Source organism: Setaria viridis, chromosome 5, assembly GCF_005286985.2.
Source record: "Setaria viridis chromosome 5, Setaria_viridis_v4.0, whole genome shotgun sequence".
Lineage (NCBI taxonomy): Eukaryota > Viridiplantae > Streptophyta > Magnoliopsida > Poales > Poaceae > Setaria > Setaria viridis.
In genome coordinates this window covers 39,987,944-40,015,860 of record NC_048267.2, presented here as the reverse complement: position 1 = coordinate 40,015,860, position 27,917 = coordinate 39,987,944, and the positions used below count along the sequence as shown (strand labels likewise).

General features: G+C 44.7%; 5 protein-coding genes across 5 annotated transcripts; 3 read left to right on the top strand and 2 right to left on the bottom strand.

Moving 5' to 3' along the window:
- Window positions 1-5,051: 5,051 nt before the first annotated feature.
- On the top strand, window positions 5,052-12,082 carry LOC117858477 (coatomer subunit delta-3). Its single transcript, XM_034741549.2, has 12 exons — window positions 5,052-5,157; window positions 6,043-6,097; window positions 6,266-6,305; window positions 6,692-6,915; window positions 7,240-7,482; window positions 8,529-8,661; window positions 8,957-9,264; window positions 9,780-9,966; window positions 10,037-10,190; window positions 10,681-10,743; window positions 10,835-10,931; window positions 11,735-12,082. The coding sequence occupies exons 2-12, from the start codon at window positions 6,095-6,097 to the stop codon at window positions 11,822-11,824; spliced, it is 1,542 nt and encodes a 513-aa protein (XP_034597440.2). The 5' UTR covers window positions 5,052-5,157; window positions 6,043-6,094; the 3' UTR covers window positions 11,825-12,082.
- A 139-nt stretch (window positions 12,083-12,221) lies between these two features.
- LOC140222748 (ATP-dependent Clp protease adapter protein CLPS2, chloroplastic-like) lies at window positions 12,222-13,606 on the top strand. The gene is made up of 3 exons (XM_072293793.1): window positions 12,222-13,019; window positions 13,153-13,262; window positions 13,402-13,606. The coding sequence occupies exons 1-3, from the start codon at window positions 12,683-12,685 to the stop codon at window positions 13,483-13,485; spliced, it is 531 nt and encodes a 176-aa protein (XP_072149894.1). The 5' UTR covers window positions 12,222-12,682; the 3' UTR covers window positions 13,486-13,606.
- A 3,486-nt stretch (window positions 13,607-17,092) lies between these two features.
- LOC117857101 (serine carboxypeptidase-like 27) lies at window positions 17,093-21,190 on the top strand. The gene is made up of 9 exons (XM_034739596.2): window positions 17,093-18,249; window positions 18,358-18,453; window positions 18,554-18,646; window positions 18,735-18,820; window positions 18,907-19,167; window positions 19,890-20,017; window positions 20,099-20,194; window positions 20,630-20,735; window positions 20,831-21,190. The coding sequence occupies exons 1-9, from the start codon at window positions 17,886-17,888 to the stop codon at window positions 20,972-20,974; spliced, it is 1,374 nt and encodes a 457-aa protein (XP_034595487.1). The 5' UTR covers window positions 17,093-17,885; the 3' UTR covers window positions 20,975-21,190.
- A 508-nt stretch (window positions 21,191-21,698) lies between these two features.
- On the bottom strand, window positions 21,699-23,391 carry LOC117857103 (uncharacterized protein At4g08330, chloroplastic). Its single transcript, XM_034739598.2, has 2 exons — window positions 23,073-23,391; window positions 21,699-22,486 (listed from the first exon to the last, which is right to left on the bottom strand). The coding sequence occupies exons 1-2, from the start codon at window positions 23,165-23,167 to the stop codon at window positions 22,063-22,065; spliced, it is 519 nt and encodes a 172-aa protein (XP_034595489.1). The 5' UTR covers window positions 23,168-23,391; the 3' UTR covers window positions 21,699-22,062.
- Window positions 23,392-24,470: 1,079 nt separating this feature from the next.
- LOC117857102 (uncharacterized) lies at window positions 24,471-26,828 on the bottom strand. Its single transcript, XM_034739597.2, has 3 exons — window positions 26,465-26,828; window positions 26,019-26,364; window positions 24,471-24,765 (listed from the first exon to the last, which is right to left on the bottom strand). Exons 1-3 carry the CDS (start codon window positions 26,794-26,796, stop codon window positions 24,700-24,702), a joined length of 744 nt encoding a protein of 247 aa, XP_034595488.1. The 5' UTR covers window positions 26,797-26,828; the 3' UTR covers window positions 24,471-24,699.
- Between the last annotated feature and the right edge of the window lie 1,089 nt (window positions 26,829-27,917).

The following is a 27,917-nucleotide window of genomic DNA, read 5'->3' as shown; positions in this document are numbered from 1 at the left end:
GAAGATTGGCTCCATCAAGACTACCTTGCAGCTGAACCACAGCTGTACTACGGAACGTCGTTGAGCGGGTCCTCCGTAATGTCCCATGCATAAGGAAGTAGGTGGTTAGGCACCAAGTTGCCCTACGATGTGCACAACATGATCCACCCGAAGAGCCACAGCAGGTACGCCTCCAAGTGTCGTGCGACTGTGGCGTCGTCAGCGTCGTCTCTCAAGTAGTCGGCGCAACAAAAAATAATTAGTTGAGAAATTAACAAAAGTTAGACAAAACAATTTGGACAGTCAAAAAATAATTAGTTGAGAAATTAACAAAAGTTAGACAAAACAATTTGGGCAGTCAGGTAACTAAGTACTCACACTGAACTGCAAGAGCCACGCCCTCGTGGGTCCGTGTGTCGAGCTGAAGGTCCGGTACGGTGGGGCACCATCTTTATGCTGAACATCGGTAAACCGTCCAACAACTCGTCACGCCAGCTAGGTGGGATGTCCACCGCGGCAACGGCCCACGCCTGGCACAAGGCAGGCCAAGTAGCAGCGAGACGTCCTCAAGTGTGGGGGCCATCTCACCCACTGGGAGGTGGAAGGTGTGTGTCTTCGGTCGCCAACGGTCCAGCAGAGTTGCTAGCAGTGATATGTCGAAGTGGAACCGTGTGAACTTCTCCCCGGGCCGTGCAGCGCTGTCGACCATGTCCCCCTCAACCAACCTCGCTAGAGGGAGAAGGCCCGCAGTGCGTAACCTGTACCATGCATAAAATTATTTAGTTCAAACAACGTAATGTTACAATGTAGCATATAAATTTAACTAAGTATGACATACCTCGGAATCCAATGGACGTCGATCGGCATCGTCGAAAGCGGGGTACGTGCGCGAAACGTGCCCAGCCTCGAACCCCATACGGCTGACATGAATGACCTGTGAAGACCGTCCAAGGTAGGGTCGAGCAACTCAGAAGTCAGGTACCCCTCTGGAACTAGCTGCGCCATACCTGCAACACAAAAATATAAGTACGCGTCCGAAATAATAATGACTTCAAAATGTAAATGAAATAAAACAAACTACAAATGAGATATTATAAATGAAATAGTCCAAGATATGCAAATTTTACATGGTCATAGTACTGCAACTTAGGTTACATATTACATTACATTTTGAAAGGTTTGCCTGAATTATGAGTACACAAACATGAATCACAAGTACTTGACAAACTGAAGACACAACAACTTCAGAAACATACAACATAATGACTTCACAAACTTCAAACACAACGACTTCACAAACATATAGCACATGAATCACAGAAGTCCGTCATTATTGCTATGTGCACAACGACCCTAACCACGCTCTGCAGCAATTCTGTCACCGTTTGATGGACTAGCTTGGCTACTCGCACTTCCATATATCGTTGCAGGACAATTCTTATAGGTGTGACCGGCTTAATGGCACTTGGAGCAGAGGCGGACATCGGGACCTGCTTCAGATTGATCCATGTCGTTCCAGATACGTCTGTTCTTGTATCACCCGACCCCTTGGAACATTTCTGAATCAGGGTCAGGAATGTAGCGCGCGGTATTACCAGGATTGTTTACGAAGTCTTCTAGTAAATAATATCCATAAACCTCGTTCCTCCAAGTCTGCCATATGGTTTCCTTCAGGAAATAGTGCGGCACGAACCGACGAGGCTGAAGTCCCCCTGCCTTGATGCATACAGCAATGACATGGGTGCAAGGCCTGTGCAGCAACCTTGGCTTGTGGCATGATCAAACACACCTTTCATTGCTGATGATGCACTCATGTGTGTGCTTCTCGCGCCTCCCGCCCATTCGAGCTTTGTTCCTGCAAACAATCTTGAATCGGTGTTCCATGGCTCCCACTTCAATCACACGACACAAATGAGCCTTCTTAATCGCCTCCTCCATGTACTCTGTCATCTTGTACCCATATATTCTGTGATTGTCGCACATTAAGTTATCAGCCAACTGGTACCTTTTCTTGAAGTACTTCATGGTGTGGTACAGGAAGAATTCCATGATACCAACAAGGTTTAGTCCCTGAACACCGCGCATAATCCAATTGTAAACCTCAGCTAGGTTTGTAGTCATTATACCCCACCGAGCACCTCCCTTATCAAAGAGTAATGCCCTTTCCTTCAGCTCATGCTCAATCCACTGTGAGAAGCTCTTGATGGACCTTCCCCGTCTTCGTCTGACAGTCGGACTATCGACTCCCACATCCTCCAGAGGAACAGGGTGGTCCGCCTCGCTGTTCATCGGTATCTTGCCTAGTTCTTCGGATTGTTTTTTTGTAAGGTCGTCAAGTTTCTTCCACAGCAGGTTAAATTTTCTCTCATGATTTTGGCTGCATAGACGCTTGCACATTGTCATAAGGTTCTTGTTCTTGAATTGCTTATGGAAGTTTGCACCCATATGCCTCATGCACCACCTACTCTTCAAGTCTAGCCATATCGCTACCCTGAAACGCTCCTGACTTACATTATGTTGGTTTTCGATTGCTTGTAGAATGCCTTTGTACTGATCATGAATGACACAAACCTCCTCCAAGTCCTTCACAATCATGTTCTTCACCCTCTCCAGGAATCAATAACAGCTTTCTCCAAACTCCTCCACAAATACGATCACAAGCGGTAACACCTAATTATTGCCGTCGCACCCAATAGCTGCCAATATTGTTCCTTTATACCTTTCAGTTAGAATTGTGCCATCAATGCAAATGACTGGTCGACTTCGTTGGAAAGCCTCAATGCAAGGACCCAAGGTTAGAAATGACCGCTGCAAGACTTGTTTGGTTGGAAATTGAGCACATGGATACGCTTTCACATTGTAGAAGCTTCCTGGGTTCCTCTGGCATATGGTGTGCAACAAGACGGGGAGGTTGTCATATGATGCTTCGAACGTACCCCACTTCATCTCTAGCGTCTTTTGCTTCGCTCGATAAGCTTTGTTATAGCTAATCTTATACTTGAACTTCTCCTTGGGCTTGAAGCTAGGATATTGCACTATCTGAGGATACATGTATTGAGCAACAAAATTAGCAGTGAGGTTGTGGTGTGTTCATTCCAATTCATCCAGCAAGCATTGGTGCTCAACCATCTTTAGTCACCTCCCAGTAATCCTTCCAATTCCCTTTGTATGCGTGCACCCTGAATGGGCAATCATTTCTCACACAACAGATATCATACGTCGTCGGGTTGCTTTTCTCCACCTTGAACTGACGCTGCAAAGATAATGTAGATTGTCTCTTCACAACTGTCTTCACCTCATCCCCACTAGGGTACAAAGCACCCATGCATACCTCATTCTCCCTGTACTCCCAAGTGATATTTTTTCCTACATTGACCTGTAGGGCGGAATGGTCATAAGTTGACCAGTTCCACGGGACAGGGTAAGCATCTTCCTAATCCGACAAGTCATTATCCATGGCACCATTGGCCTCCTCTCCTTTCCTCTCCACCTGCTCAACTAACTCAGCAATTTCTTCCCCCTCATCAGTCTCCCCATTTGGCTCACGGGCTGCAACATCATCCTCTGCATCTCCCCTTCTGCCCCACCATCATCAATTTTTTCATTGACCCCATCAGTACTCTCCACATCTTCCTCCGCTTGAACTTCAGCACTTTAAACTTCTTCTTCCATTTGACTGCTAGATCCAGCCTTCATGAACAGTTGAACATACCATATGAGCGGTACACCGCGCCTCGTACAACCCTTTACATAAGCTCGGTAGCTCAGGGTTCCTTCAAGCGGGAGCAGCTCCCAAAAATTTATGACGGGCCATCTCTTCACTACAGCCCTCACAGACATATCCACTTGATCTCTATCAACACCGAAATCCTTACAAAGCCACCTACATATACCTTCGCAAGTCCTCTCTTGCTCTTGGTAAATACTTGCAAAAATATGAAAATCCACTCAAATCTACCTCTTCTAGACCATTTCTAACCTCCCTTGGACCATAGAAGACTTGGAAATATAACCTATCCGATATGTCTGCCAACATACACGAAATGAGCAGTCTAAATTGCTCTTAATAACTTAAATCAGTTAACTGGAATGACACCTTCATTTAAATAGATGGTGAAATCATTTAATTCTATCATCCATACTAACAGTAAACCAACCTTACAAACTAAATTTATCATAGGCATCTTCCCGGAACAATATACGTGACAAGTACAAAGGTTCTTACTAAATCTAATAATTATAACTACCCATATAATAACTACACAATACCTAAACAAAATATAACCATAGCAATGTAAATAATATTCATCTAAATTTAATCTACATAAATCAACAAACTAAATTTACTGTGAACTAAATACCTAAACTAAATCCACTATACTGACTATGCTACCTTTTCCTATGTCTAAAATTCACTAAATTTTTCTAAGTCTCATATCCACTAAACTATCTATTAGATCTATGTACTACTAAATATCTATATTAAACTAAACTATGAAATTTAAAAAAATACCTGAAATGAAGCGACGACTGAAACTTCAATCTCCCTCCCTCCCTCCCTCCCTCCCTTCCTTCCCCTCCCTCCCTCCCTCCCTCCCTTCCTTCCTTCTCTTCTCCCTCCTACCTTTGATCTCCCTCCCTCCCTCTTTGGCTGGCTCGCTCCATTTGCTGTGGCGCGTGAGTGGGAACGGTCACGTGCCGTATTATAATATATAATGGGAGGCTCCGTCGGCTTATCCGGCGGTAAGGGATAGCTTTCGCCGTTTGAACTCGCGGGGCGTCCTTACCGCCAGATGAAACTGCGAAACTTCCTCGAAACCAGCGCCATTCCAACCTGTGGGCGGCCCGCTAGATGAGGGGTGGTAAGACTCCTTGCCGCCGTTTCAACCGGCGATAAGCTGCTACCGCCGTTTGGTTCAGCGGCATAGGTCTATTTTTACAAATTTTTGATTCGACTATTTATTTCTTCAAAATCGTAAAAAATATATAAAAAAAATCGAGTGAGACCTAGCTGACCTTGCTTGGGTCGCAACTCGCAACACAACGAGCCGCGCCAACCGACGCGGTCCGGCTCGACTACCTCGCCACCCGCCGATAAATTCCCCACCCGCCAACTTCGCGGGCAAAACTCTCCTCCGCCTCCTCGCCGTCGCCGAACGCGACTCCCATCAGATCCAGGTATCCTTCGACCGCAACCGCTCCTCTCTCCTGTGTCTTCGTTTCCCCCGACCAGCGTGGGGGGGAGATCTAACCGGGCTCGGGTCGATTCCTTCTTCTCTCAGTTAGGATCAGACCTACTAGCTTGGACGAATCGCTCGTTCCTTTTGTTCTGCGAAATTCTAATGTGTTTGATGGGACGAACGAGCCCATCCAGATTGTTGCGGATTTGTTTGCGGCGTCTGAATATTGTTTGTTTTCCGTAATTTCCGTGGGTTGTCCTGGACCACAGTGCCACCACGTTTAAGTCCGCGGATGATCCTGAAGCCTGAGCTTTTTGTTATCAGTTGGTTCAGAATTTGGACCTGGGCATTCCAGCATTTTGACTTGTGCGCGCAGAATTTAGCTCGAGTTTTGCAGTTGTTATTTGGATCTGACTTTTTTTATATCAAAATGAAATTGTATTTAGAGCCTGTGGCCAACTAAAACCTTAAGTTAGGTTCATGGTAAAACCAGCATAACATGGCAATGGGTTTTGCTATTGGTTAGGGTACAATAAAAAACCTGTGAAACAAGAAGAAAAATCAGTTATGCTAAACTCAAATTATTGACCATGTAAAACTACTCTTACAAGTCCTCATTGTTTTGACTTTTTGAGATATATGTCTATGGGTTATTATCATATTATTATAATTGAGATTTCTAAAAACTTCATATGTCCTGCCCTTTGACTTGTCTTGTTGCATTTTACCAACTTATGATAGCATGGAAATTGCATGAATTTTTTTTTGTGACTAAGTTCTCTGAGTAGTCTGAATGGTGTGCTTCTGCAGTTCTTATTAGTCGCTTTGTTATATATTGTACATGACTTTTTGTTTGTGGAACTAATTACCCTCTTTTTTGCAGATCAATTACTCCATTCAGCTTTTGTTATTCCTGGGTGACAAAACCATTGAAAATGGTATGATTGAATGATTCAAAGCTGTTTTTTCCTTTTTATAACTAATTCACTTTGATCCTGGTGCCTAGAGGGCATTGCAGTGATAAATATGTGTTATTCCTGTAACCTTTGTTGCATCTCGTGTTTTGGTATCCATAATCAATCATTTTTCCTTTTCCTGTATTACAGGTGGTCCTTGCAGCCTCTATAATATCAAAATCTGGAAAAGGTAAGCTGGCTAAGAATTGGCTGAGAATTGCCCATTTATTAAATTTGATTATTAATGTATTATTGTTGATTCATAAATGATATATCTTTGTTCCTCAAACACTTACCTTTTTTGTAACTTTTGTACCTGTAGCATATGTCTTCATCCTTGAACATTTAGCCTATTTACTTTTGGTAGCATATTTGCGTTTATATGTAGTCATGAGTCTGTAGTTGCGTCAACACTTAATGGCCTTTCCCCGATAGGCTCCGTTTAGTAGATTTATGGGTTTCCTCTTATGCATTTAATTTTTGTCAAGCTACCGCCAACAAATTTCTCTGTACTATTTGCCTGATGAAATTCTTAATAGAAAATAATGTGTTGTTTCTGTTTTTCTTCAACTGCAGCACTTGTTTCGAGACAATTTGTTGATATGTCTCGGAGCAGGATCGAGGGACTGCTTGCAGCATTTCCGAAGTTGGTGGGAACTGGAAAGCAACACACCTATGTTGAGACTGAAAATGTCCGCTATGTTTATCAGCCTATTGAAGCCTTATATCTGCTAGTCATCACAAATAAGCAGAGTAACATTCTTGAAGACCTGGAGACACTGAGGCTGCTCTCTAAGCTCGTATCCTGTTCCCAGTTTGTGTTATATTCATACCATCAACATCTAGTTTACTGCTAGAAGATTGCGTAGTCAACATCAGAAAAGGATTTCTTTTTGCCATCTCTGTATCATTTACTTTTGCTACACGGATGGCATTAGATGCATGTTTTTCTTTTGGATTATGCATTTGAACATACCCACCCTTTTGTTTTTGGAACAAAGGCCAAGACATGAATCACTGTGTTAGCACCAGTTGTCCTTGCTTATGACCTAACTATAAACTTATAGCATTTGCATATTGAAAATGCCAATTCAATCCAATGGTTTCCTTGAACATGTATAAAGGTACCTGAATACTCTCCCTCTTTGGATGAGGAAGGTGTCTGTAGGGCAGCATTTGACCTTGCTTCTGCTTTTGATGAAGCCATTTCCCTTGGAAACAAAGAAAACGTTACTGTTGCTCAAGTTAAACAGTATTGTGAGATGGAGAGCCATGAAGAGAAGCTGTACAAACTTGTCATGCAGAGCAAAATAAATGAAACTAAGGATCACATGAGGAGGAGAGTTACTGAGATCGAGAAAAGCAAGGTTTGCCCTTTTTTTTTTTCTAAAACATACACACTTCTCTTGAATCTTGAACATCAAGGGATCTTTTTTCTTCTTGCAGGCCTTGGTACTGTTAAGTTGAAATTTGGTAAACATTAACCATAATAACTCTAAAAGATTTGAGTCCACACAAAATATTTACTTATCTGAGCTCTTCCTCATTTGCTACTCCATTTGTTTCCTCACATGGGATCTTAATCTAATAATCACTGTCTTCTGTTAGGTATATTCCAGTTCTGTAGTTGCTGATAAATTTTTGAAAGATAGGTCTAAGTTTACAATCCTATAAGCATGGCAATGGCCATTATAACTTTTACCACTTTCATGATTGCAATCTATGTACTCTAAGTCATCATTATTAATCTGCTATAATGTTTTGTGAGGAAAAAAGTTATTGCAATCAATAGATTTTGAGTTACTTATATTTTTCATCTCATAAACTATCTTGCTAAAAGATGAATGAAGATTTGAAGCCACATGGAGAACTTGATGAAAGAGAACTAAGTTACCATATATGAGATTTCTAGGCTGGAAATATATTCCACCCATAAGTATTTGAATCTGGATTAGAATATGTAGGATTTGAGTCTTGGTTGTGGCACCAAATTTAAGTCATGTCTCCTTGTCTCTATTCGCATGTTGGCTACATTTTGGCATGTGACATTGGTAGGAAGAGCTGGGTTAGTTTATTAGGAAAACGTCGGTCTAAACTGGGACGCAGTGATTGGCAATTTTTCTCCTGAATTCTTCATTCATTTTTATGGCAGGTCTCTGATTGCCTTAGAAATTTTGGCCAGACAAACTATTTTTCCTATTCGATCATGGTTATTTTGTTCGCAGCATACAGTGCTGTCATTTTTCTCTAGAAAATTTAATATCTCCGGGAGGGATAAACATAGACTCATAGAGTACCCTGCAAAACTATGTGCAACTACCTGTGCTCTTTGATTGACTTGCAATGGTATTAAAACTTGTATCCACAAGATTGTGACCAATACATAATATCGCATCTTGTTGGATTTATGCAGATTGATAGAGGCAAGACTGAAAAAGCATTTGGTCCCCTGAGGCCTCCAAATGGTTTTAGTGACATGAACACGAGAGGCACTGGTCTAGGAGGTGATCCTATATTTGCTGACTCATTCGCTCAAAAGCCCAAAGGTTAGTACCCAAGCAAACGCATATGTGGAAATTCTGACGCCATTAATTAATTTTATTACTGGTGTTAATGGTTATATAGTAGTTCTGATTGCATTGTTGAGAATTGATGATAGTGGATTGTGAATTTTGTATCTTTCAAAAAATTTTGGTGTGAATTCTCAAATCCACCACAGAACTTTCAGGCGAATTTAAGCTCTCAGCTTTCAAGTGGATTTTGGAAAGGAATCCTCACTAATGAATGCCTCTATTACGAGCAGCTATTATTTTATGTTGATTACTTGTGGCATTTGTACAGGGCTCCCTTCTGCTTCTACTCCTGCTACTAGTAAAGTGGCTGGTGGTATGAAATTGGGCAAGGCAAGGAAGACAAATCAGTTCCTAGAATCTCTGAAAGCTGAAGGAGAACTCATTTCGGAGGACACCCGACCAAGTGGAATTCAGTCGAGGCTGTCATCTGTCCCACCAAGTGATCCTATCGCAGTGGCAATTGAAGAAAAGATCAATGTCACTGTTAAAAGAGATGGTGGGATTCATAATTTTGATGTTCAAGGAACCCTTGCTCTTCAAGTTCTGAATGATACCAATGGTTTTATCCAGTTGCAGGTCATTTTCTATATTTGTTTTCTGGACCTTTGATTCGTGTTCAATACTTTGTTTTTTTTTCCTTAGAAAAGTTTCAGAGTCAAGCATAAAAAAGCCTCTTGTCATACTGATGTCTACCACTCAATCCGTTCCTGTCTGATTTATCTGGCCCAATACGAGTCTCTTGTCAAGTGTTGCTCTACTACACTACTTTCCATATATCTGTGCTTCTAATATAAAAAACTATTTAATTTATGGTAGTTACATTCTTCGCTTGATTAATTGCTGAAGCTCTCTTTTTTTCTTCCTAATTATATGATATACAAATGTTTGTTGCAGAAATCGCACTGTTTCTGCCATATGCCTTGAGATTCTTTTAATTTTATTTGAAACTTGTTGTGTATCCCTGCTATCGTAAACATCATGAATATGATCACTATTACCTGCTTCCAAGGCTGTGTTTTGGTTAACATTATTTTTCCAATTAATAAAGTTTTTTTAATTGGTGGAACATACTATATTTGTGTGCTTTACAGATTGAGAATCAAGATCTACCTGGACTTAGCTTCAAGACACACCCTTATATTAACAAAGAGCTGTTCAATAGTCAGCAAATTGTTGGGGCAAAAGATCCAAACAGGCCTTTCCCCAGTGGTCATAATGAAACCCCTTTTGTGAAGTGGAGAATCCAGGAGTTGGATGAGTCATCTCTGCCATTATCAGGTGTGTTTCAATTGTTTGCTAAAATTAATTGCAAATTTAGACTTGTGTAACCTATTTTTGCCACTTGCAGTCAATTGCTGGCCTTCAGTCTCTGGAAATGAAACATATGTGAACATTGAGTATGAAGCTTCTGAGATGTTTGATTTACACAATGTTGTCATTTCTATACCTCTGCCTGCACTCAGGGAAGCTCCAAGTGTTAGACAGATAGATGGAGAATGGAAGTATGTTTCAAAACCTTCATGTTCCTGTTTTAAATACTCTGGTAATGTGTATGTCCCAAGAATAACCTGTGCCAACCCAAATAATGCTAAGAGTTGTAAGTTAAACTGTGCATCTGAAAGAAAACATATCCAACAAGCCTTTGGGTGCGAACATGGAGTTGAGGTTACAGAAAAAGGTGAAGCTGTTTGCTTTACAAGAAATTGGAATGCAGGTCTAGGCCTATTTGTAATTTGTATAAGTAATTTTTTGCTGATTGAATACTCAGGTCCACAAAACAGTCTCTAGCCTCTGTTTACCATAAGTTAATATTTCATACTTAATGCATCATAATAATTCCTTTTAGAAGTGTTACAATTCAAAGTTTGCCTCTTTAAAAGTGCACCTGTTGGATTAAAATTTATCTCAGCACTCAGATGGTCTCTTTGTTCGCCCATCCAGCTGGTCTCTAGTTGCATATATTAACTTTTCTCTTTCTTTTGTTGCGTGCAGGTATGACTCAAGAAACTCAGTGATGGAATGGTCAATTACTCTTATTGATCAATCCAACCGCAGGTACATGGCGCATATGCTAACTCATTATTTTTTATTTCATGCATTTTGTCCCCAACACTGTTGTTAATGCTTGATGTCACTTCATTTTCAGTGGTTCTATGGAATTTGCTGTTCCTGCAGCTGACCCATCAACATTTTTCCCCATCTCGGTTGTTTTTTCTGCGTCAAGCACCTTCAGTGATTTGAAGGTTGGTTGTTTCTTGTTTCCGAGAACATCTACCTGCTTCTGAAATATGAGCTTACTGATGAAGAATGAGTAGGAGTATAATGAGAGAAAATTTGGGGAGGCAGTCGGTTAGTTTAGAATTACACCTTAAGAGTATAGAATGTCACTTGTTGTTTTGTTGGCTGCATAGTTTCATTAGCTCTATGAGTTCAGTGTTTGTTTGCTTTACGGCAAAACCGTGGGGTACTGTACCCACTCTCACTCAATATGCCATAAAATAGCACCAGAAACTCTTCCTTACCTTACACCAGATCCCTGATTGCTTTGCAATGCTTAATACTCTCTCCTATCCCAAATTATAGATCGTTTTGGCTTTTTTAATTCATAGGCTTTGTTACGCGCTTAGATATACCCTATGTCTAGATGCATAATAATATCTGTGCATCTAGAAAAGTCAAAACGACCTATAATTTGGGACGGAGGAAGTACTGCATAAGTGCATAACCTATACAACTCAAATAATGCTCTGGTCCTTAGCATCCAATTTGGTCTGAGGAGGTTGAATTTATTGTTTAAGCACCAAACAAAGATCCACTTACCGATTCTTAAAAAATAGGAAAAATAATGACCCCTACCACTTTGCTCTAAATGTTTTAGCAAATATTACACCCCGCTTTGTACAATACAGTGTCCTGATGGTTCACTGTCATTTTTTTACCAACTGTTAACTTGATAAACTATGAAAGTATAATTCCTGAATTTATTTTCTTCCCCTACATACAATTTATAATTCTTGTGGTTTTTTTTTGCAAATCACTGTTTCAGGTTACCGCTATTCTTCCGCTAAGGGAAGGTAGCCCTCCAAAGTTTTCAGAGAGGATTCAATTGGTTACTGATAATTACTTGGTGATCTGAGGCTGAGGGAAGTTCGCCTTCCAAACCTGAAGTCAATTTGTCTGGTGTAATTGCGCAGAATTAATAGTTTATAGAAGCTAGAAATTTCGGCTGTAACCCTTGGGCAGCCGTAATGTGCATAAAAGTTTGTTATATATAAATCATTTTTGTATCTACTTGCTGCAAAATGTTGCACCGTGGTGGTATGTTAACTGGAACACAAAGATTATAAATTTTCCTTTCTTTTCTTGAGAAAGAAATTGATTTTCTCCTCCGTTCTATGCTGCTGTTTCTTCTCAGTTGGAACCCTGGAGAGTCGTTACGAAGCTGCAATTGCCATTGTGGTCCCTGATTTTTGGTTATGCCAAACGGTTTGCACTTGTTCGGAGGGAACGGCTCCACTACGTTTGGTTCTGGAACTTTCCATGACCAGAAACTCACCCAGTCTTGTTCGTCTCCGACCGGCTTTTTAGCCAATGTGGTGCTGTATGGTCCTGGACTCCTGGCAAACTGGTGGCCATTCAGACATCAGCGTCTTGCCCTTGTTTTGTGGTGTGGTTTTTGTACACTTGCAGTACTTGTACCGCGGAGAGCGAGGGGAGAATAATTCCAGTTTCACCGGTGCTACACACAGGATCTAGAGTTTTCTCAAACGGTCCACCTGCCGTTTTTGGCACTATGTTTAGTTGAACCCTGAATAAATCTCGACATTGCCAAGCAAGACCACCTGCTTCTCCCCCGAGCAAGAAGAAGCTTTCTACTTTGTGCCTTTGGCTGCCTGCAATCCCTGCATTGCTTCACGCAATCACGCTCAACCTTATCGCCGCCAGTTTCCCAAACGCCGAGGGCTTATCCTGGTTTCGAGTCTTGACATTGGCAATGGCCATCAGCGGCCGAGCAGCCGCGTGCACCGCGCTCGTCTTCCCGAGCACTGCCACAACCACCACCACCACCCCGCTCCCCTCCACCGTCTCCGTGAACCTGAGAGCCCGGCATCGGAAGAAGGCGACGGCGGGTGTTGTCGCGGCGCCGCATGCGAGCGGCGGCGGCGGCGCGGTGCTGGAGCGGCCAGCGTTTGACCAGTCCCAGCTCGACACGCTCCCCGTCACGCAGGAAGGAGGGGACCCCGGGAGGCTCAGGGATGGGAGGCGCTCCGGAAGCGGCGACAGCTACAAGGTCTTGCTCGTGGACGACGTGCGCCACACCGAGAAGCACGGTAAGCACACTGCTGTACTCGCTCGAAACAAACCCACCAGCACAGCACGTTCTGGATATCCCAAGCAAGTTTCCCGAGCCTGTGACTCACGTCTGCTGTCGACTGTCGTCGTGCGTCGTGCCCGACTGTGCAGTGGAGAAGGCCTTGCCGCAGGTGGTGCCATCCATTACCGCGGAAGCTGCGCGGCAGCTCTTCCACGAGTCTCGCCTGAAAGGCGTCGCGCTTGTCATCGTCGCCGTCAAGGTATCTGTTAATACTCAACTCTTATCGCACCCGCCTGATACTATTTGAAATGCAAAAGGTCTATAGAGCTTCGATCTAGTCTAGTTTCTATAGCCACAAGGAATTATTGCTTAAACGGTGTACTTCGATGCCTGGACAGGAGCACGCCGAGTTCTACGCGCAGATGATGGTTCGTCAGGGACTCCGCTCTGCCATCGAACCAGAATCGGACCTGGCAAGTTGATCGCCGGTCCTCTAGTGTACTCCCTCCATTTTATTTTTATATTTTTATAAGGTGTGATATGATCTATTGGCAAAATGTTACAAATTACACTTTTATCATTAATTTATCTTGTCTTATATTATTTATGGTTTTATAAATTTAGAGTCATTGGGAAGTACATTTGATTACAAATCCAATCAATTTGCATTATAAAAATAAAAATTTATTGGTTAAATTATTGGTCAAAAATAACAAAGTTTGAATCTTGATATACGCGTACGTCTTATAAAAATATACGGAGGGAATAGTAGTAGCTTCCGACTTCCGTCGCTCTAGCCTGTAGTACTTGAAAGCAAAAGATCTTGAACAATAGTAGTACATCGCGTGTCAAAGCTACTTCCAAACATGTAGTTTGCGCTCTGTTTTTTGTCAGCCAGTTTCAGACTCCAAACTCCTGCAGATTTTGTGACTCAAACGTTGCAGCATTGAGGATGGTGTACTTTTAAACAGACCAAATGCTGCGTCCTATGAGTTGCACTGCAATGCGGATACTATGGGCCGTTTGGTGGGGATTATGCAACGTGATTCTCTCATATAAATAGAAGGATTCTTACCAAACAATTTTTTTGAACGAACCTCATCACAAGACAATGCAAATTTCTATTGATATAGCAGAAGATAATATATGATTATAACCCTAAGAGGCTACTAAAATAACAACTACAAACTCAGTCAGTTGAATTGGGACATCAACACAGCTGCACCAAACAAAATTTGACTACGGAGAGAATGGAAAAATCACTACCAAGCAATTCAGGGATTTAGAGACAATAGACAACCAGAAATGTTTCTCTTATCCTACCGGATACAAGACATTTCTCAGGATAATTATAACCATTTTATCTCCAGAAATGTTTCCTCGAAACTAAACCCTTGCAAAATGTCCCTACATCTCATTATTAGAGGAAAAATATGTAGAAACCCACTTGCAAGCCTGGTAACTTTTATAAGTTCCGATATTTTTCACATGAAGTGTTTGACTGTCATGGCTAAGTATCACACTAATATATTTTGCTTATATTTTTAGTGATCCAATGCATATATAAATAATTTCACAATTTTCTTCTACATTTTCATCTCATTTATAGGGATGACAATTGGACCCATATGTGCGGGTACCCACATGTTCCACGCGCTACTAGGTATGGGTAATTGTTGTTTCGAGAATAGGCTTGATATGCCCCCGTGTGAAAAATACCATCGATTAGGTTTGGTGGGCACGTGAATGGTGGTGTGTTTCAGGTTTTATATTGAGCTGGTATTTACTGTATCTGCAAAAACACTACATTTGGTGTTATTTCTATATATTCACTATGTGTGATTCCTATATATTCATAGGTTGTTATTCTATTTTATTCTTTCACCACCTTTTTTAAAGTCTACTCAATCACAATACTCAAGGAATAGGGGGCACAAGCCCCCACCATAGTAAATTAGGGGAACAAATCTATTAATTACTCTTGGGTGTATGATTCCCGTCTTGAACCTACAATTAAATTGCCATCTTTAAGCCTGATTTCATATATACAAATAATTCTATTGGAGAAGTCGATTCTTTAAGGAAAGTTTGGTCGTCAATTGTACGTTGGTCGACCTTAGTTTGTATACATCTCTTTATGAGTTATTTGGCTATAAATTTGGTATTATTTTATAGTATACTTTAGTTATGCTACTAACATGTCGAATATACGATTTAGTATATTCATTAAGGACAAAATTAGAGGTTGGAAAAATACTATGTTTTAAACACCTATACATGTAAATTGCTTCTAAAATGTGTGTTTATAAAACTCTTTTCTTCTATTAATTCAATAATAGTTGTGTGTTCGGAGAAGAAAAATGTGACTGTACATCCCACATCGCCTCACTTCTGGTCGATCACAATTGTTTTGAGTGAAGTTAAATCAGGAAAGAGCATTCCAGGCTTCCCTTCTCCCTCCACTTACCAATCGGGAAGAATACTAACACATGATGCATCTAACGCATTTTTTTTCACTAATGGAACTTTTTGCATCAAACTGATCCATATAGTACTAGACTTATTTGTTTGCAAGTGAATGTTGCAGAACGTAACATTCTGAACATAAGCAGTACAGTAGTTCTGAAAGAAATTTTGCCGCTGATACCTTAGCATACAGCATGTGTGCGTAAAAGACTATCCCAGTACTGTTGTCTTTCTTAGAGATCTTCACAAATGAGTCATCCAACACGTGCGTGCAAAAGACTATCCCAGTGCTGTTGTCTTTCTTAGAGATCTCCACAAATGAGTCAGTTCGATTAGTAACAGTCCCGCATCTTCTTGGTTCCTGTCTGATTCGTCGACACGTCAACATGCTACTTAGACCTCCTCAGTTAGAGTCAACTACTGCTCATAACAATAAAAAAATGTATGAGAGACAACTTATCCAATAATCCAACTCTTGGCATATAGTTAGCCTCACGTAATCTTGAAATATGTGTACGAGATTATCTCTTGATAAGAGATAACTCTTCTTTCTCCTTTCTTTCACCATCTTTCACCTAGACAAAATATTATTTTATAAGCTAGCTGACCTGGCATCATTGGAGGAGGCCTTACATCGCCCGATTGCCCGAACGGAGCAGCCTCGGAGGCTTTGCCGTGGTAGGGTACACTTAGCGAAATGGGGTCCACCGGCCACCATTTGCGTGCTCTCTGCTCTGAGAGCCTGGTACAGTACGAAGGCTGGAATCCTCTAAGGGCAACCACAATGTTTTTGGCAAACCAGTACCACAGCAGGCAGCCTTTATGTTAGGAAATAAGAAGATTCCCATCAGATAGAAAAAGATCCTCCACGATTTCTGGTTGGCTGATTTTATTTGTTTACTCAATGGTACTGTACAAGTATAATTTTATAATGTCTATGGGCTGCCCACGATGCTATGAGTAATTTTGTTATCTTCTTCTTACGGACCGCTTGCACAATGGTGTTGGGAAGGTTAATGGAATAATATATTGCCTGTGGACTATTTTCAGTCCACATGGCCGCCCTTAAGTAGTTCGAAAGGTGAACAAGTATACTGTTAAATATCTAGCGTGGGCCTCCCTTAAAACAATCGTTGCTTTCTGACTGATGCAATGATGCGGGCAGTCCAGTCCGTGTAATTCTTTTCGGGCAAGGCGAGACCGCTGCTCCTCGACACCATCGCAGTCTCCAACGCCTGGCTTCGTGGCTTGCATCATCATCATCCTACGTTGCTGCCCCCGGCCTCCGGGTAATCAGATACCCATCGCCGCCTGAAGCCGTGAAGCTATCCTTCCTTTCCTGTCTACACAAACTGTGTTGTGGAGCACACCACCTGCCTCGGGCGAGTCGGACGAGACAAACAGCTCACGATCCCTCACGTTGTTCAACTTCAGCAGCCCGCGTGTTCGGTTTGGTTTGGGATTAGTTTACCTTTGCTCGCCCCCCCTTTCCCAGCTTCCACGTTCACGCGTGCGCACGCGACGACATGGTGATTGGCGACGGACGCCGCTGCCGCCCCGCCTAGCAGATGCGATACCGATGCGCCCCCCGCGAATTTTCAGCCGCCTCCCGAGTCCCGCCCGGTTTCCCTCCAACCCCCAGCCCCATGTGCCAGCCGCGTCCGCCGCCCCGCGGCCCTCCCCCACGGCACCCAGCTCGGCTCGGCTCGGCCCTGCTCTTCTCTCCCACGCGCACCACCAGTCCACCACCCCGCCACTACTACGACGCGCTCCGACACCGCACTTGCCGCGCTGTGCGCCTCGCTGTAGCAGCAGCACCTAGCAGCACGCGGGTGTGGACGCCGCCTAATCATCCTGCGAGTTTTTCCTCCGGGAGGCGCGCCGCGCTCGGGCTCGGCCAGGGCAGGTACGGCCGCGCGATCTGATCCGGCGCTTTTGCCCCCCGGCGCCTGAGCTGTACCCGTGCCAATCAATCATCGGGGGCGGGTGAGGAAATCTCGGCACATTCGCCTTGTACTTTTTCCCGGAACCACCGCCTTTGCCGGCCGGAGGGTCAGAGCAGAGCCAGCGGATGAGGTCAGCTGCCTCCTCCTCCCTTTGACGCTTCAAGGGGACAACCGCTCGGGGCTCCTGAGCTGTCCTTGGTCAATGGGAGTGGCGGAGGGTGGCGTGCGGACCGAAAATCCCCACTCAAATCAAGGCGACAGGGCGAGCAATCTCCCTGGTCAGCAACAGCAGCTGAAGCAGTAGCTGGAGTGCCGTTGCGTACTGGGCAAGTGCAGAGCACTGTGCTTGCTGGGTGCAGGCTCAGCTCCGCTGCTTCCGCTCTCCAGTCTCCAGTGCCTTAAAGATCTCTCCCGGTGGGAGCTGCACTGGCAGCTTGCCTCTGCCCAGCAGCCGCTGGAGCTGGTCCCCAATGGCAATGGCTCACGCTTTGGTGCCGCTGCTGGTGGTCTCAGTGGTAGTAGCGGCGGCCGTGGCCACCGCCGACCAGGAGAGGGAGAGCGACCGGATCCGGGAGCTCCCGGGGCAGCCGCCCAACGTGGAGTTCTCGCAGTACTCTGGGTACGTCACGGTGAACCCGGCGCGGGGGCGCGCCCTCTTCTACTGGCTCGTAGAGGCGGTGCCGGCGGCGGGGCCCATCGCGCCGCTCGTCCTCTGGCTGAACGGCGGGCCCGGGTGCTCGTCGGTCGGCTACGGCGCGTCCGAGGAGGTCGGCCCGTTCCGCATCAGGCCCGACGGCCAGACGCTCTACCTCAACCCCAATTCTTGGAACAAGGGTGGGTACATGTTGTTGAGCTCCGTTTGACTCCCAATTCATAGAGCAAGCGATGTTCCTGCAATGCTGGTGTTGGCAGAGGCTGATTTGTGTCGGGGTGTGAATGCAGCGGCCAATTTGCTCTTCCTGGAGTCGCCGGCCGGCGTGGGGTTCTCCTACTCGAATTCGTCGCTGGATCTGTACACCGCAGGAGACGCAAAGACAGGTAAAACTGAACCATGGCCATTACTGCGCGAGCGGCTCACTTTCCTTCGTCGATCAAGAAATTCAGGTACCAAACTCTTGTACTTGCATTTGTCTTGTAGCACTGGATGCCTATGCTTTTCTCGTGAATTGGTTGGAGAGATTCCCACAGTACAAGTACAGGGAGTTCTATATCGCTGGAGAAAGTTATGCAGGTAAAGCTTCTGTGGGAGAAGTTCTGAATTCTGTTTTGGCTAGCTCCATAAAGATTCAATTGCGTGCTCTGATGTTTGCACTTTGCAGGACATTATGTTCCTCAATTAGCCCAGCTCATATATGAAAAGAACAAGGGCATTCAGAATCCCACGATTAATTTAAAAGGATTTATGGTACACCTTTTAAGCCTTTTTTTGGTTGTACTAGTTCTTGTTTATTTATGCTGGTTTCTGAAGTTTAGTGATTCCTGAAAATTAAGGTGGGGAATGCGGTTACTGATGACTACCATGACTACCTCGGCACGTTTGAGTATTGGTGGACTCATGGTCTGATCTCTGACAAAACTTATCACAACTTGAAGGCAACATGCTTGCTTGAATCCTCACAGCACCCTTCTCCCGACTGTGTCAAGAACCTGAATCTAGCCAGTGCTGAAGAAGGCAATATCGATCCTTATAGTTTGAATACAAAGCCATGCAATTACACAGCCTCTCTCAAAGTTAGCTTGGGTGGACGCTACGTAAGTGCCTTTTCTTTTTTGGATTTTCATAATTCCATCAAGTAATCCAACTGCAATATTGTTTCACAAATCTATTTCCAGACTTCCATTTCTTAATTGCTGAAATTTAGTGATTCCATTTGCTTTTAAGATATTATTTGAACTCAGCAAAGAGCAATGCAATATCAATCGCCAGATGCTTACTGTAACTACCAGATGATCAAGCATGGACGCAATTACTTCAATATGATGTAGTAACTCCAATTTATATATCAAATTAACAAGAAACTAAACTGAATTAGTTTGCTGTCAACCCATTGCTTCACTGTTAGTTGAGCTTTAGTGGTTCATAAAAGAGTAAGCAAAAGAGTTACAGGCCCAACACAAGGCAAACATTTTATTGGCAACAGCCAATCACAAGGAAATATACGGCTTGTGATTCCTGATTTACTTCGGACACGTTTGCATTTATGGACAAAGACACAGTGCAATTATTAAACTGTGGCATCAACCTTCAAAAAAAAGTGTGGCATCTGGCACTTCTTGAATAAGAATGCAAGAGTGTGGGCCATTTTACATACATTGAATATATTTATGCAAACTTCTATCGTGCATGAAGTTATGTTTGTTTTTTTCCCGTTTATTATTAACTTTTTTCTATAATTGATTCACTGTGTATTTGTATCAAAGAGGATGTTTGGATCCTTTGTTTTCTATGTCTAGTGACATGTTTCCATCCACAGCCTTGGTTGTCTAGAGCCTATGATCCTTGCACCGAAAGATACGCAAGCATTTACTACAATCGGCCAGAAGTGCAGATGGCATTACATGCAAATACAACCGGAATTCATTACCCATGGCAAACATGCAGGTTATAATGATTGTAGTTGACAAAATATCCCATATTTTTCCTTTTTCGAACAAGCAAACTCATTTACTCTCTCTGTCACAGCGATATAGTTGGAACCTATTGGGCAGATTCCCCAAGATCCATGCTTCCAATCTACCAAGAACTGATAGCAGCTGGTATGAAGATATGGGTTTTCAGGTGAGTAACAGAACTTTCAGCGTCTCTTGTATTATTTTGCATTACAGAGTGATTTACTGGGTGCACTCATATCTGGTAAATGTTTTAGTCAGTTAAACACTTCAATGTAAGTGATATCATTAAATATACTCTGTAAAACATGTATATAGGTGCTTTCATGTTCTGTAATTGCAGTATTGTTTACCATTTTATACGGGCATTGGACTATGGTATAAATGGATATTTTCTCCGAACATTTTAACTCATTCAAAGGAAGTCAGAGGGATGAAAAAAATCTCATAGTTGCAGAAAAACAACCTGTCTCTCTTCAGGGGGGAAACAACCTTCAAACATGTCTTGAAATCAAGTTCTCATAGTTGCAGAATAATGCTTTACGTAATCATGGGCTGCATTGAATGGTTAACTTACCTTTGTTTCCCTTTTTATGCTTCACAGTGGGGATACAGATGCTGTAGTTCCTGTAACTGCAACAAGGTACTCGATCGATGCTCTCAAGCTTCCAACACTAGTAAATTGGTACCCTTGGTATGACCATGGGAAGGTCAGTTACAAGACCATTTTACTCTATTAAGCAAATTTTGGAGCAGAATAAATATTACAAGCTGATACTGGTCATTAATTCATCTAATGTTGCAGGTTGGAGGTTGGAGTCAAGTTTACAAAGGATTAACTCTCGTAACTATAGCAGGTGCAGGACATGAAGTCCCGCTGCACCGGCCTCGACAAGCTTTGATAATGTTCAGACACTTTTTGAAGAATAAACCAATGCCAACACAATAGCCACTTGAAGCAAAATTACAATGTAAACTATCACAGTCAGATTTTATGTTTTTCAAATTCTTTTTCATTTGATTTGATTGTTACAACATATTATTCAATTATCTCGATTGAATGTATGTATGTGTTTTAGCAAATAGGGATACCTGAGATTTGTACTGAAGAAGCTAAAGAGCTCCTCTGTATATGATAATGATTTTTAGCAGTGTCAACCTTCAATCTTAGAATCTGCTTAAGAATATAATTGCCTTTCTGCTAGTTGTATAACATTTTTTGCGTTTCTATGTTCTTATGGCGATCATCACCATGTGATCCAACTGAGGCACTACTTGTATGAACCCACCTGGGCATCTGGCCCTTAGCCCCTGACTGCATATGCTTCCAGGGAACGTATGCGATGAAAACCAGCAAGTGTTGGACACTAGAAAGCTCCAACAGAAATACTTTAGAACTTTTCAAAAATCTTGAGAAACCCACCGTCCATTCATGAGGCTTCAACATGATGCCATACAAAATATCAAGTCCAAACTCCATCCCAAGTCCTAATTTTCAGGGTGCTGGTGCATATAAGTTGCATGTTTGTTCGAGGGCAACAAATCTGATTCTATAATTCTGACGCCGCAGTAAAACTCAAATACTGCTTAGTAGATTATATCATTTGTACTAATCCTCGCCTTTTCCAGAACCCAAAATAACTATAAAGCAAAAAATCTTAACAGTTGACACATGAAGCAACACTACTCAAAATTGCAACCGTGGTGAATCATGAGTCATGACACAGTACAAACAAATTCTATGGGATCAACTGGCGCATAGAAAACCTAACCACTTCCTAATACCAAGCAAAATTCAACAACCATCATGTCGCTGTACATTTCACAAATGTGCAGAGGAAATGGAAAGCACTACAGACAGCAAGACGTCTGAAAGCAGCATGCAGATGGTTACCCTCTGAAAAATTCTTAGCTGTGCCAAGCTCTTTCTTGCTGTATCTTCTCCTGCACTCACAAATTCACATCCCAGATTGCACCAAATTCGAATTCAACCAAGCTGGAAGAAGAGCACCCTGCAGCAACCCGGCGCCATCTTCATCATAGTGTGAAGGAAACAGCATCAGAATCCTCCGACGACGGCTGCAGCGCGCTGATCTTGATCACGTAGTTCCTCTGGCTCGACGCGCTGCTGCCGCCCGAGCCGGAGCTCGCGCGCAGGTCATCCGAGAAGGCGTCGCCGTCGCTGAGGCCGGAGTCCCTGTCTTCGTCCTCGTAGGCGTCGCCGATGCGGCCGCCGCACTTGCGGCAGAGCAGGCGCGACCGCCTCCTGAAGAGGCCCCACGCGCGGCTGGAGCGGAAGTAGGGCATGCAGGCGACCTCGTCGGCGAGCGTGAAGCGGCTCTCGTCGACGGCGACGAAGGCGACGACGCCCTTCTTGATCTGCTTGCGGTACTTGGAGCCGATGCCCGCCGTGTCCCGCGCCGAGGAGCTCAGGTTCAGCGCGTAGCCGCAGTACCCGCAGCTGCCAGTGACAGAGTGACATGTTGCCAGTAAGGAAAACCACACGGCAGTTACGCAGGTGCAGAGAACAAGAATGCTGGGACGCGAACATGTGTCACTTGTGCAAGGAATTCGGCGGTTGTATTTTCAAGTTTACCCTAATCAAAACCTTAGTCCTTAAGCGTTCGAGAAAAACCTTAGCCCTTAAGTAAGGCGTTAAGAGTGAGACACTGAGGCTGGGATGGCTGTGTTTCAGTACGAATTGGGATTTGGGACCTCCATAGCATGCGTGAAGTGGCCAATATCGGGAGAAGGAAAATGATTGGGACCAATTCGCCATCAAACCGGGCATAAGAACCGGGACTATTCCAAGCAGCAATCACACAGTAAATCAGTGGTGAACTGCACAGCGAATCCAAAAAAAAAATACAAAGAGAACGAATAGCAGATTAGCAGTAAGGCGCAGTGATCTCGGTACTTGATCTCGGTACTTCTATATATATCCTAGTGAGGGTCAAGAACAGACTCCAAGTTTTCTGACCCAGAGCGCAGAGAAGTTCAGAAGCAAGCGGCAGGAGAAACTGGGATCGTGGAAGCATCGAACGAACCTGTAGGTGACGTCCTTGACGGAGGAGTAGCTGTCGAGAGGCCTCTCCATGGCGAGGCCGAGGCGACGCTGCTGCTCGCTTCGCTGGAGCATCATCCGCTTTTCCCTCCTCCCGATCGCAGCGACAGAGGAGACGTGGGGCGAGTGGGGAGGGAGGGACTTGGGAGCGGAGGGCGCCGAACGGCTGGCCAAAAAGGCGGGGCGGTTGTTTGGTCGGGTTGCGCCAACCCAACGGACACGGGGCCGGATCGGCGTCCGGCCCGGGCGGGCGGGGCCGCCTCCTGCCGCGCGCTTTTCCTCCTCGGCCGCCGATTGCTTTCGCGTGTGCCCCGGCTTATTGTATACTCCTCCTCCTTGTGCTAGTTAATCAATTGTTTTAATGAGGATCGTAGCCAGATTAATTAAGCGGCGGCCAATTGGAATCGGCCAGCGCGTGCTAGCATAGGCATGGGCGCTGGTATTCTTGCTCTGACCAAAGCGCAGCCGGCCGTGCGCTATTGCGGCGACGGCCGGGCGGATACGCATGCCCGAGGGCAGTCGTGTCCACCTGCATATCGAGCGTGCGTAGGGAGGCGTGGCAACGTGGCAAACTGACAAGTGCCGCGAAGAGAATCCAAGGGCACACATGCTTATGCCCGGGGCGTGGCCGCGCGGCGCTATCCTCGTCGGCCGTCGCATCGTCTGCGCGGCCTTCGGTGCCACGAGCCCACGACGGGCAAATCGGCACAGGCGCAACCGTGCGCGACCAATTATTGGCGCGGGGGCAATCTTATCAGCGTCGTCATGTGTGCAAGAGGTGATGTTGGTGTGACTTGCCGTGGTTGGCGGAGGCTGAGGTGCCCGGTGAGGTTTGGCCAGCGTCTCTGCTCTGTCCGGCCATGCTCCCATCAGCATGCTGCGCGTCGATTTTGCGGGGCTTTCCTTCTCAAGTTTGTGCGTCGCTGTTGTTGCTGAAGATTGAGCTCAGCATGGCAACCGGTTCTCGATATCAGGAAAGATACCGTCTACCCAGTCCATTCTTTGTGGTGGCAACATCATTGGCAGATACGAGTAATCATTTCCGAGAAGTCTCAGTTCCATTCATATTTGGATATTAATTAAGAGTATTAAATATAAGCTAATTACAAAACTAATTGTACAAATGGAGACTAATTCGTGAGACGAATCTATTAAACCTAATTAGTCCATGATTTGAGAATGTGATGCTACAGTAACCATTGCTGATGATGGATTAATTAGGCTTAATAGATTCATCTCGCGAATTAGCCCAAAGCTCCTGCAATTAATTTTATAATTAGCTTATAACTTCTGCAATTAGTTTTATAATTAACTCATGTTTAGTCTTCCTAATTAATATCAAACATTCGATATGATAAGAGCTAAACTTTAGTCAAGCATCTGAACACGCCCTAAGGCGGATGTGGAGTTTTGCGTTTCATTTTGGTGCTGACAGAAACACAAGGCACAAGTTCGAACAGGCACCTCAGGCGTGCGTTTCTACTTTCTACATAACATTTACAAGTTGGTTCTTCATTACAAAGTAGTAGTTTTGAAGATAAGATCAGTGAGCGGTCTTGTAAACTCGTATCTGCTGCTCAACAACGTCCGCACACACTGCAAGATGTCTTTCAGTCCTCGACCACAAAGGTTATCCCGTCATGTTCCTTGAAACGGTGTGTAGTGTGATCAACAACCTGCAAAGGCACAAGTGCAGCTAGGTGAAGCAAATGCCACTTCCTATGCTCAACTTCAGATGTAATGGAACAGTAAATTCACCGTTGTGTCAATAAACAATCAGTGGCATGCAATGCGACGAATTTATCCACAAAACAATGGAACAGTAAAGCCACACCATTTCATTTCATATCATAAGGATTTCACATCCTTGGCAGAAATTGGTAAACCTATTAGTAATGAGGATATTTTAGTCCAAAAGAACAGCCGAATTATCCTGCAACTTGCCAGAAAGTTTGCTGTTCAAAACCCTTGGTTGTGGTACTTATGTACCAACTTCAGCAAACAATAATTCAAATCAGGTTCTAGATCATCAGTCCTTTGCCATCAGAATAGTTCAGAATTTCAACTCCAGAAACACAAGCAATCTAGGACTGGCATATACCAGCAGACAATAATTCACTTTGATAACATGATCATAATTATGACGTTACCACATTATATTACGGTATGAACAAAGTGAAGGCTTTAATAATTATGATACAATTACTTGACATGCTAATAAATGAGAAATGAACAGAACCAAGCATAGTTAACAGGAGCTATTTTTCGTTATATTGATTTATTAACCAATCTGCCAAATCCAATGTTACTTGCACAGGTTATTAACGTATGAGATTTGCATAAGTTATTTAGAGCACATACATCAAGTCTGAAAAACCAGGTAGGAAGTTAAGTGAACATAGTACAGAAATGCAAAACCATCCAAATGCCTGCTGAACTGTCCCAAAAGCTTAGAAGAGAGGTAAATCACGTGAGCAGCATAAAGGAAAACAAAACATCAGGAACTGCTAGATGGCATCTATAAAAAAGAGACATCCATCTCAATTTATCTACAGTACCGTATGTGCCACTTTGAAAGAAACTATGAACATAATCAGCATGATGCATCCCAAACACTGCTACATTGCTACTGATGCCAAGGCTCGGTGAGAGTTATGTATATAGTACTGAGTTACTGACAGTCTGACTACTTCCAGGGATTTGCTTTCTACAAATCTATCACACTCCAGGAAAACATATATGTTCCAGTTTTATTTTTTAGACGATTATTTTTCAAACGAATATATTCCAGGTTTATAACTTGCTTACTACTTAGCACTTTGACTACAAAACCACAGAGATGTAACTAGGAAGTAGTAATACGCAACCCTTTTTCTGTCAGGATCAGCAACGCAACAATGAACTACTAGTTCAGTAATTTAGCACTCACGTTGGTGTTGCCCAGCTCCAGATTATAGAAATCCACGGCATCCGCCTTGAACAGCGGCCCAGCATGCCAGGTCCCCTTGTTCAGCTTGAGGAACTTGGGGCCGGAAACCCGGAACACGCAGACCTCGGCTGGATCGGGAGGCAGATAGTAGTGACCCGCGGAAGACTGCAGCGGTTTCCACCCCTCCTGACCACTCTGCTCAGCCGGCCCATCCAAGATCGATGGCTTGGCCACACCAAGGTACCAGTCATGGCCGCCGATGGAGCCCAGGCACTGGGTCACGCTGGCGTGGTGGGTGATGTTCGAGAACTCCAGCGGCCGGTCCTGCAGTCGCATGATGTAGAACCTGCGACGGAAAGGTGGAGGTAAAGCTCAAATCTCTGGAAGTCCCAAGCCCGGACGACACGATTTGAAGTGGATTCCGTGCGGAGATGCCGTGGGTTTACCTAGGGATGCCGCGGCTGAGGTCGAGCTGCGCGTCGTGGGGGCCGAACTCGTCGCCGTCGGGGGAGGCGGCGATGACCTGCCCGAAGGGCGCGAAGGACTCAGGCGTGGCCTCCACCGCGCGTAGCTTCACCACCCTCACCGGCTCCTCCCCGTGCTTGCGTTCCATCTGCGCGGGCTGGGCGGCGCTAGCGCGCACGGCGGTGATGCGGGTTTTTAGCCTTGGAGCGTTGCGAGAACGGGGAGCCGGAGGAGAGGGTGAAGCGGCGGTGCGGCGGCAGCGGCAGGCGTGGTGGAGGGCGGTGCACCCGCGGCCCAGGCCCAGCGCCTGCATCTCGGGTCCTTTTTTTTCTTTTTTTTTGGCTGAAGCTGTAAATAAAACTCATTATCAAGGGTAGGATATGAAAAGCGGAAGGAGTCGAGCTAGAAAAATCTGGTTGCGTGTACAAGAGCCGAAATGGGAGTGGTCCTTCTATAGCATCGGGTAACCATACGTGAAGAGGAAATTGTGCAGATTTTGCAACTGCACCAAGAAATAATAAATCAACTCGCAGTTCAAATAAGATAGAGGCTCGAGTAAAAAGGAGAGAAGGGAGGAGGTTAAAAGGGAAAAAACTTCTCCTTTCTTCCAAACAGAGAGGCGAAGGAGGGAAATTGCATGCGGGCGGGCGGCAGCATCGGTGGTGTGGCGGCTAGCGTCCTGGGCTCGGCCGCGGCCGTGGAGAGGGGGAGGAGGAAGAGTGTAAAGGGAGGTCATCTCCCCTCCTCACCTCGGCGAAGGAGGCGCTAGAGGCGGTGACGGATCTAGTGCCATATAAGGGAGCAGTGCTTGCGGTCGCCGGAGCCGAGGAGATTGAAGACGAGGGCAAAGAGCTCCTCCCGGCGTTGCGATCCTCCCTGGTGGCCGCGATGGAGGCGAGGAGTGGTGGCGGCAGCGCGGGAAGTGCCGGCAAAAGGGACGGCGGCGGGGGCGGGGCTTACGGCGGCGCAAGGTGGAGTCCCATGGGGGGGCGGCGATGGATCTGCCGAGGATGTGGAGGAAGAGAGCGCGGCGTTGGGAGCGATTTTGTGCTGGCTTGCGTGAGATTGGAAAGCATGAAGAGGTAATTTGCTGCATTGCTTGTTCATTATTAAAAAAAAGTTTGTTTGTTGTCCTCCATGGAAGCTGTCCGATGTGAATCGAAGAGGGAGGCAGCTGCAAGGAAGGGGCAGTGGGAAATCAAGTGGGAGAGAGAGGGACTTGCTTGTGCTTGGTGCGGAAGAAGCAAAGAAGATGGATCCATGTGTTGTTGCTAGCTTCTTGCGGTGGATTCGAGCTGCAGCTTAATCATCTAGACCAGCACCTTCTCTCTTGTGGAGCGGTCAAGACGCAACCGGGACCGAAGAGGTGCGTCCCACGGTGTAGGGGAGCTCCACGTTGCCGAAACCATCGGGGAGTGTGAGGTAGGGGCGATA

What these genes read in the sequence shown, in the direction of transcription:
- LOC117858477 (XM_034741549.2), top strand. An exon ending in ATGGTTTTATCCAGTTGCAG is followed by an intron (nt 9,265 to 9,779) that starts GTCATTTTCTAT and finishes TGTGCTTTACAG; the next exon opens with ATTGAGAATCAAGATCTACC. An exon ending in GTCATCTCTGCCATTATCAG is followed by an intron (nt 9,967 to 10,036) that starts GTGTGTTTCAAT and finishes TGCCACTTGCAG; the next exon opens with TCAATTGCTGGCCTTCAGTC.
- LOC140222748 (XM_072293793.1), top strand. Translation starts at nt 12,683, where the DNA reads ATGGCCATCAGCGGCCGAGCAGCCGCGTGCACCGCGCTCGTCTTCCCG. An exon ending in GCGCCACACCGAGAAGCACG is followed by an intron (nt 13,020 to 13,152) that starts GTAAGCACACTG and finishes CCGACTGTGCAG; the next exon opens with TGGAGAAGGCCTTGCCGCAG. An exon ending in TTGTCATCGTCGCCGTCAAG is followed by an intron (nt 13,263 to 13,401) that starts GTATCTGTTAAT and finishes ATGCCTGGACAG; the next exon opens with GAGCACGCCGAGTTCTACGC.
- LOC117857101 (XM_034739596.2), top strand. Translation starts at nt 17,886, where the DNA reads ATGGCAATGGCTCACGCTTTGGTGCCGCTGCTGGTGGTCTCAGTGGTA. An exon ending in CCCCAATTCTTGGAACAAGG is followed by an intron (nt 18,250 to 18,357) that starts GTGGGTACATGT and finishes GTGTGAATGCAG; the next exon opens with CGGCCAATTTGCTCTTCCTG. An exon ending in TACCCATGGCAAACATGCAG is followed by an intron (nt 20,018 to 20,098) that starts GTTATAATGATT and finishes TCTCTGTCACAG; the next exon opens with CGATATAGTTGGAACCTATT.
- LOC117857103 (XM_034739598.2), bottom strand. Translation starts at nt 23,167, where the DNA reads ATGATGCTCCAGCGAAGCGAGCAGCAGCGTCGCCTCGGCCTCGCCATG. An exon ending in GTCAAGGACGTCACCTACAG is followed by an intron (nt 22,487 to 23,072) that starts GTTCGTTCGATG and finishes TGTCACTGGCAG; the next exon opens with CTGCGGGTACTGCGGCTACG.
- LOC117857102 (XM_034739597.2), bottom strand. Translation starts at nt 26,796, where the DNA reads ATGCAGGCGCTGGGCCTGGGCCGCGGGTGCACCGCCCTCCACCACGCC. An exon ending in CTCAGCCGCGGCATCCCTAG is followed by an intron (nt 26,365 to 26,464) that starts GTAAACCCACGG and finishes TTTCCGTCGCAG; the next exon opens with GTTCTACATCATGCGACTGC. An exon ending in TGGAGCTGGGCAACACCAAC is followed by an intron (nt 24,766 to 26,018) that starts GTGAGTGCTAAA and finishes GTGCCTTTGCAG; the next exon opens with GTTGTTGATCACACTACACA.